Raw genomic sequence first — 9,186 nt, 5'->3', positions numbered from 1 at the left:
CCATATGTTATGATGCAGATAACAAGATGACTGGAAAGTGGAAATCCATTCAATTAATTTCAAACAGCCATGGACACAGAAAATGGTTAAAACAACGGTAATCTGCAACATGTATTTTCCATTAATCTTCTCAGAAAGGTCAGAAGACAGTGCACAGAGATCCGTTCCATTAACAAAAATTCTCTTCTACTGCTCCCCACACTTATCCGCTCAAAATCGAGCGCACTATTATGGCCTTAAATTAAAAAAACCAAAAACAACGGCTCTTCCCCACAACAATGCCCACTTGCAGCAGTCAGAAAGTGGCAATAAAGAAAAGCCCAAAATAGAAAATAAAAAGAAAACAGAAGAATAAATGGTCTGCAGAAGCCGCCAACATTTCATTGGGTTAAAGTCATCCTTTGCATTGTGTTGTGCATTTTTTTTATTATAAATATCTGTCAAAAGTTTACTGGCTAATAATGCTGATGTGTTCTTTATGTTAGAAATTGTTGATGTTTAGCCTACTAGAATGACACTCCAAACAAGGAGGCATCTAAGATCATGCAGACAAAGAGAATTCCATCCATTAAAACGGTTCAGCAAGGCAAACAGTGTTTATGCAATTCACAATATCACAATTATACAATTACAGAAGGTTTTCAATCTCATCAAAACTATCAAAGAGTTGTAGTTCAACTAGTTGAGTACAATTGATGAGGCTGATGGGCTTCTTGATTATAACATTCACCAAGGTTCAAACCCCTACAGATACAACAAATAAGGGATGAGGACAGATTGCACCCAGACATCTTTGTCATAACAGATATCCTCTAATACTTGGCTCCCAACTGAAAAGGTATCAGCTTAAACTCGTGCTCCCAATACCAACAGGTTGTCAAAGAAAGATGTCAGGATGGTTAACCCTCATGAAAATAAAAATTCATCAAAACTCAAATACGCAACTACACAATATCACAAGTTAGAAGTGGTATCATGAAATAGGTTTTGGCAAGCATTAACATATAAGTGAAATTTGACAAAGGAAACTTCGTTTAATGGCAAAGTCCATATTGTAGACATCTAATGATACTGAATTAAAATCTTCTTCAATACAAAAGAAAACATACATTTTATAATAAACACAGGACAGACGAACAACTAACCTATTAAGATCTAAAATAAATATAAATACTAGTTGTAAGAAAGAACAGATTAGAAATAGATTACCTTATAACATATAATACAAATTAAATCCTATAAATGCAAGGTTGTTGCAGAAGCCATAGACGCCCCACTTTGAGGGATACTAATTTTTACACACAAATTGGCAATTGCATCTGAACATGAGATTGAATAATCTTTGCATACCAAATAGTGCTTTGCTTACATTAATAGAAAAAAAAATGGACAAGATTGATTGAGAGTTAAAGGAATGGGTTCTGCAGCAGAAGTTACTACTACGATTGTATCATTTTTAACCGATGCTCATCATGGTCAAAGACTTAAAAAGTTTGGGTGTTGTTTTGACTTAAACAATGTAAGGAAAATTTCCCGAAAATCTATAATCATAATAGAGTTGAATATCATTCATAAGTCTGAATAAAATACTATATTAAACTGAATTAGTTTTTGACCTACAAATAATAATATGCTTATACACCTGAAGTAAACGACCTACGAAAACCTAGAAACTTACACAAGTCTTTATATTAATTTGAGAATGTCAATAGCCTATTAATGGCATCGAATGAGAAGGTCCATACTTCTTGAATGTCATCTTGACGGTTTATACATCGTTATATAAAAGCAGATACATATTCACGAGGTACATGAGTGCTAAAACCAGCGATCAGACATGGAGATCGGTAACTATGAGTATCAATGTTAATTTTCTTGGGCACTAGTGTGAACCAAAGCTGAAACAGACTCCGAATTCGAATCCACGCCATCAACATGAACTTTATCATCAACATGAATGTCAACCAGACTGTGAGAAGGGTGGTCCCTAGAAGAAACAGCTGGGAGAATGCCAACCCAATTCACGTGCTCTAGGTCAACTTGTTCTCCTCCCTTATGCACCTTAAAGAGCTGATATCCCGGCGGTACATGAACATCAACACCACCACCAACATCTAGTAGGAATCGTGCACTTTGCACTCCAAGGACTGCAAATAGAAATAAAAGGCCAACCAAAATATAACCTCTTCCGCTCCTCATTTTTAACACAAATCCTGTCAAAAAGATCAAAGAACTGGAAATCAAAATAAAAATTAAACCTACACCTGAACAAAAACAATCCAAGTTGTCAATTGCCTTTCTTGTCTCAAACAGAGCAGCAGATTCGGCAAATTTAAGCCAGGAAAATCAGAGCAAACAGTTTGCCTTAACCTAGTTTAACGTATTAGCAGAGAAAACTCCCCTACAACAAAAGAAATCCCCGAATTAGCAGATATTTCTGCCAAGATTAAAACTACAATGCAGAATAATTATATTACCTTTATTATCTCCAAGGAAAGCAGCAATTGCAGCAACTTTTGGCCAAGAAAAGCAGAGTCTCAATTTGTCTTCGCCGTGGTTTACAGTAAATACAGTGAGCAGCAATTTCCACGATCCACCTAAGTCTTTTGTCTTTTTATAAAATTTCAACAAATTTCCATAAATTAAGGAACGTCTAGAATTAAACTAGCACTAGCTACACGTGTGATGGTATTTTATTTTTTTATTTTTTCTGTGATGGTCCGTTGGTAGGAAAAATAAGTATTTTGGTTTTGTAAGAATAAATTATTTTGGGATTTGCTTAAATTGGTGAAAAATAAGTTTAATTTAATTATGTGAAGGTCTAGTGGATATCTATAATTTTAGAATGGTTTTTCTTAAGTCATTTTTGGAATTGATGGTCTTTTGTATTGGAAGAAGCTTAAAAACTATTAGAGAGTATAACTGATTATAATGGACTACTAAGCTGATATAAAGACAATATATTATAAAGATTCTATTGCACCAGCATAGAAGGAACAACAACATCAAATAAAGGTATTGTTGGACCAACTAAAATGGAACAGCTACAATGAACAATGGCATTGCATAAATGATGTATTGGCACTCATATATATGGACCACTACATAACTCATGTTGGTCATATGGTTGGAGAAAGAATACAATCTTGGAGACAACTTTATCCTTGAGCTGGGAGAGCGGATCCTCAGCGCATATGACTTGTACACTGCAAAAATTTATGAGACAGTTGTAGAGAAACATATTCTAGAAATAAATGGAGCTATTGAAGAAATTGAGATTTATTATCTTGAGTGGGGATTTGAAATGATAGTGATAAAAGAATAAAGAGTGGCAATAAAAATTAAAATGAGATGTATGAGAGTAGTAAAGACTATGTAGGAGTATCAAAATTTTTGCTTTTGTCATGGAACTACTGATGAGGGCAAGTTTTTAACTAGTGATTAAATTTCTTTTGTTCACCAATAGAAAACATTTAAATTGTCTTAAAATATTTAGGATAAAATATTTTGCAAGAAGAGGCACCCATGTTGGAATCAAGGAACACTGAGAAGGGGAGTCAATCGGTGTTCTACAATTTTTGACTTTATTAACTTGTCCTTTTAACCACTTAATGCAAATGAATGAAAGAAACATGCAGAAACACAAAGCAATCAACAGCAACACCATAACACCGGATTTTATACTTGGAAACCCCAGTTAAGGGAAAAGCCACTATGGGGATGAGACCCACAATATAGATATAATATGTTAGAAGCATAAAAATATTACATTGGGGAATGCACATGCATTTAGGCACATTGTCTAAAGCTCACTGCTCAAAAGAAAGAAGGGCAACAACCCCGGAAGGCTCACTACCTTACAAAATCATTTACAAAAGATAATTGGAATGTCTGAACTGAAAAATAGTATCTACAAATGCCAAGCTATAGTTTTGGTTAAGCACAAAATATTTAATCTCTCGTTGCTCTGCTACATTGCTCTATTCCATTGTTTTGATTTAGTTTAGAGCACAAATCCTTCACTTGCGCACGTGAAACTTCACACAATTGATCACAAGCACTTTTCACATATATACATGAAATTAGGTCTTCTACATGTCGGCTTCAAGAACAATATCCAAATAATGATGTGCATACATAGTTGGCTCAATCCGAACTCCAATGCATATGTGGACCAAAAAGAATTGTCCACACACTTCCCAGATGTCAGCTAAACATCCTCGATCACAAAAATAATCACCAAAATTACTCCACCAATTCCACACAACGATCAACTATCCAAGATGCCCATACTACATTGTTCAACCAAAAAACCTGTACACTGGATCTTCTAACTCCCACAACAATCATCATCAGAGGCTAAGATTTTGGAATAAGGTACTCCAGACATCTAACTATCTTCCTCTAGTTGTGTAACACAAAATATTCAACTGAAATGGAACACTAACCAAAATAATGTATACTGTTGGATGTCCTATTCTATCTCACCAGACCTATCCAAAACTCAATCTGACTTTCGGTAGAAGCAAATCATGAACTACAAATGGAATTACTGACATGAATTGCCATCAATGACAACATCCGACTACTTATGCAATGTCTCTTGCCAACAATCTCCCACTTTCGCATTGATGGCAACAGTTAGTGAAAAACGACTGTGTCGAACCAAATATGAACATAACACTGTAAAACTTAAAATCTCAAAATTCCAAAATTGCAACTCCAAAAGACTCCCCCTGAGCTTATTACAACATCTTTCACTCTTCTACACTCCCCCTTTGACATCAATGGCAAAGATGACATTCTGGAAACCAAAAGTATACACAAAATTCTATACAAAGGCATATATACACACAGACCTTACTAACTTACAAAAACTTGAAGATATCTGCAAAAGTGTTCTTTAATGATCCCAAATGGCTATCTCAACCCTTCTTGAGGCACTCCAAGATAGATATGAGACCACTGAACAGATAGGCTTGCATCTATGCCAACTTAAGGTCTGAAGGTTCACTAGCGGCCTGAGCATCTTGAGCATCCTTCAATGCACTTAGCATAATGTCCAACTTGGGAGTGACGAGACTTCGCAGTTCTCACGACAATTATCACCGGAGGCTAAGATTCTAGAATAAGGTACTCTAGATATCTAACTATCTTCCTCTAGCTCCACAACACAAAATATTCAACCGAAATGAAACGCCAACCAAAATACTATATACTGTCGGATGTTTTGTTCTATCTCACTGGACCTATCCAAAACTCAATCTGACTTTTGGTAGAAGTAAATCATTAACTGTGGATGGAATTACTGACATGAGTTGTCATCAATGACAACATCTGGCTACCTGTGCAGTGTCTCTTGCCAACAGCCCAAACTTATAATAAGAATAAATTGAATGACATGTGGCTTCCTGCATCTGAAAACAATGTAGCGCTATCTCTTCCAATATAGACACTATGAAAAAATTTATAGACTCAAATGTCTTTAAAAAATAATATTCACTTTTGACAAACATATTTGTTTTGGACTTCCCTACTTTAATTACTTATTATCAATTTTTCAAAGTTTACTTCTCTACTTTTAAATAGTATTTGATCAAGTGTGAAAGCGAAATAAATAAATTATAGCACTAGTTAGTATTATAGCAAGTGTTTCCATTAATAGCTACATGTTTTCAACTATCACCAAAACTATTGTCAACTACATACTTCTAAGCTATTAACTACTACCCTTTTCTTTCCTTTCAAATAGAGATGATGGTGGACCATTAAAATTTAATCATTTTTTAATTTATTGGTTGCATTTGTCAAGGGCTATAGATCTATTAATTCATACCATATCATATATTTTAATATGATCTTAGTATTATTATTCCATCATATTTATATAATGTCTCTTAAGTATCTGGTAACTTTGATGCAACTTTAATGTTTATAATTTTTGCCCACTTCTTATTCAAGTAAGATTGAGTGATTATCACTTTCGAACTTTCAAAATGTGTAACTCTAGTATCTTAGTTGAAAAGATTTGTGACAAATAAATTACCAAAATTATAACAAGTGAGGGTTTCGAAGCAACATATGGAAGTAATGTTTGATTCAAAACAAGGAATACTAATGCATTGGCTATATGTTTATTATTAGTTGGTAACAAAGGAACCAATGAGATGCTAAAATTAGAATAGTTTGATGGATGAAAGTTGTAATTAATGTTATTTGTGTGATGTAAGCTATGAAATTTTTTTGTTTTTTCATTGTGACAATAAAAAGTTAATAGTTTGACCAACTTTATTAGTTCCTGCCGATAGGAGGATTACTTATGCATTCGCTAGATGCAATTTATTCTTTTTGTTGTCCAATCATGTCATTGAATTAAAAAAATCTATTAGCATTTCTATAGTTTTATTATTTTTACATATTTTAATAATATTATCAAAATGATTTATTTCTTTTCCTATTGACTTATATTTGCTACAGTCATTAGCATAATTCAATTTTTTCCCTTTTATTTGTAGAAAAATATTTATTTCTCTAGTCTTAATAGTTTGGTCTGAATAAAATGGGAAAAAGTAAATCTAGAAAGATCTAAAAAAGTCAAAAATCTTATCACTCTTCTTTAATGCAAGGAAAAAGGATCTAATCAGATGTAACCAGTTGTTAGAGAAATGTAGACAAATCTTATCCCATTGAATGTGTCTTTGAATGCAAGCATAATATGACTTATGCATCCGTTAGATGCAATTTATTCTTTTTGTTGTCCAATCATGTCATTGAATTAAAAAAATCTATTAACATTTCTTTAGTTTTATTACTTTTACATATTTTAATAATATTATCAAAATTATTTATTTCTTTTCCTATTGGCTTATATTTGCTAAGTCATTAGCATAATTCAAATTTTTTCCTTTTATTTGTAGAAAAATATTATTTCTCTAGTCTTAATAGTTCGGTCTGAATAAAATGGGAAAAAGTAAATCTAGAAAGATCTACAAAAGTCAAAAATCTTATCCTCTTCTTTAATGCAAGGAGAAAGGATCCAATCAGATGTAACCAGTTGTTAGAGAAATCTAGACAAATCTTATCCCATTGAATGTGTCTTTGAATGCATTGAATGTGTCTTTGAATGCACAGAATGATATGAAGCTTTTGTGCAATATATGTAGCTATTACAAATTCACTAGCCAAGGGTTTTTCTTTTTAAGAATTGTATTTAATATTTTTAGTTTGCCCAAGTTTAATTTATGGCTTTTGATCAATTTATTTCTTATGTTAAGAGGCAACTAGAGTTTTTTACGCTCTCATAGTTTTTTTACTACACCAGAATTGACATTTTTTTATGTTATTGATTGTTGGTTATGTTTGTTGCTTGCTCTTTTGGCTTTTGTTATGGCCAGGTGGAGGTGTCGCGGGTGGTGGTTTTTGTGTAAGCGGGTTTGCTTGTGTCTGGGGGCTTCTATTATGCTTTTTTGGTTAAAATTTGGAAGGGAATGTTCCCTGATTTTTACTTGAAAAAAGTTTTGTTTATTTTTTCAATTGCAAATTTCTCTTCTGCTCTTGGTATAGGATAAAATGATACAAATGGTCTTTTTATATTTATGACAGAGTACTGAATTCACCAAGGATGTCAGGGATTTTGGGGATTCAATTCTCAGATACCTTAATTTGTTTCTGAAATTCTTCTAATATTTCAAAGTCATTACTGTTAAATTGTTTGGAAGTCTTTCCTTTTGCTATAGTCTAATTTTTTTTGAAAAAAATTGACATTTTTAGCTAATTCTGTTCTGAAATTTTTTCCATTATTTTAGTTAAAATTGTATGGAGATTTTCTTTATTTTTTTAATTAAAAATTATAGAAATTATTGTTAAATGTGTAGAATATTTTCACAACATCCCGAGTTCTTCCATAAGCTATCTCCCAATATTTCCTATCAAAGTAAACATTTCAGATTCAAAATTATAATAAATTTACACACGGAAATGAACTTATTGTTTGGGTATAAGTAAAAAATTTAAATCTTGAAATTGATTTAGTGGTTTGGGGAAATGGCCATGGTTTTGACAAATTAAAACTGTTCATATTTTAATATGAAAGTTTACCTGAGACTAAAATGCTAACTCAAGAAAAAATGGAAATATTGAAAATTTTGCATTTATCACTTGAAATCATTTATTACTATTTATCAGGTAGTCAATTTTTCCTGATGCTTATAGTTTTACTATTTACCAGGTAGTCAATTTTTCTTGATGCTTATAGTTTCAACCTGCAGTTGAAAGACATGGTAGACTGCATCAAAGCTATTGATCTAGTTGTTGTTGTGGTTGAGGAAATATTTAGACACTAGGCAACTTATGCTTTCCCCACTTCGTATCATGCCGGGTTACTTTTACTTCTTTAAGACCACTTTGTCCAACTGTTAAAGAATTGGAATCTGCATTCCTTTTGTCCGTGCGCTACGAGAATGTTGTACCCATTGATAGATACGGATACAGTAAATTCTGGAGACATACTTCTATATAATTCCCTTGAAACATACAATATTTCACTACATCAAATGTTAGCCATAAGGAGCGTAAATATTAAGTCCCTTCTTCCTTGATGAATGTCATCGCATTCCAACACTAGCTATTAGTGATAACATAGTTATAGAGTGGATTTAATCATAATTACTTTTGTGATTGTATATTTTGCAAGGTTAATTTAAATCAAAACGGTGCAATTATCTTAGGAACTGTATAAATACATAATGGCAGATGAAATGGTCATTAAACTGTCACTTATTTCCAGATCAGTATTAAGTTTGAACTTAACTTCACAGTATTTTTAATAGTAAAACCATGCACAAATTCCTAATTAGTAGAGATTAATTATTTATAACATTCCAAAAGAGGAAAGCATTATTGAAATAGATATTATACATACAAACAGGAAGCCCAATGAAATATAGCTTCAGAAATACCAACAGAATAGCAAATAAAATTTTCAAAAATCATAACTTCATCATTTTTCATGAAAAATCAAATTATTACTTTTTTCAATGTATTTGTATTGTTTGAAAAAAAATTAAAAGCAACCAAATTATGTACATATATTTATGAAGTATAATGCCCAAGAAATGAGTGAGCTGTAGGAATTTATATGAGCAAATACAATACAATTATACAACATCTATTGAAAATATTGCAATT

General features: G+C 32.4%; 1 protein-coding gene across 1 annotated transcript; it reads right to left on the bottom strand.

Moving 5' to 3' along the window:
• Positions 1-1,572: 1,572 nt before the first annotated feature.
• Positions 1,573-2,634, bottom strand: LOC131043648 (uncharacterized). Its single transcript, XM_057976882.2, has 2 exons — positions 2,478-2,634; positions 1,573-2,213 (listed from the first exon to the last, which is right to left on the bottom strand). The coding sequence occupies exon 2, from the start codon at positions 2,197-2,199 to the stop codon at positions 1,867-1,869; it is 333 nt and encodes a 110-aa protein (XP_057832865.2). The 5' UTR covers positions 2,200-2,213; positions 2,478-2,634; the 3' UTR covers positions 1,573-1,866.
• Between the last annotated feature and the right edge of the window lie 6,552 nt (positions 2,635-9,186).

This window comes from Cryptomeria japonica, chromosome 6, assembly GCF_030272615.1.
Source record: "Cryptomeria japonica chromosome 6, Sugi_1.0, whole genome shotgun sequence".
In the NCBI taxonomy this organism is placed as follows: Eukaryota; Viridiplantae; Streptophyta; class Pinopsida; order Cupressales; family Cupressaceae; genus Cryptomeria; species Cryptomeria japonica.
Note: the sequence above shows the minus strand (reverse complement) of the source record. Positions and strands in the feature narration are given on the sequence as shown.

Excerpts from the sequence above, each read along its gene's own strand:
- LOC131043648 (XM_057976882.2), bottom strand. The coding sequence starts at position 2,199 with ATGAGGAGCGGAAGAGGTTATATTTTGGTTGGCCTTTTATTTCTATTT.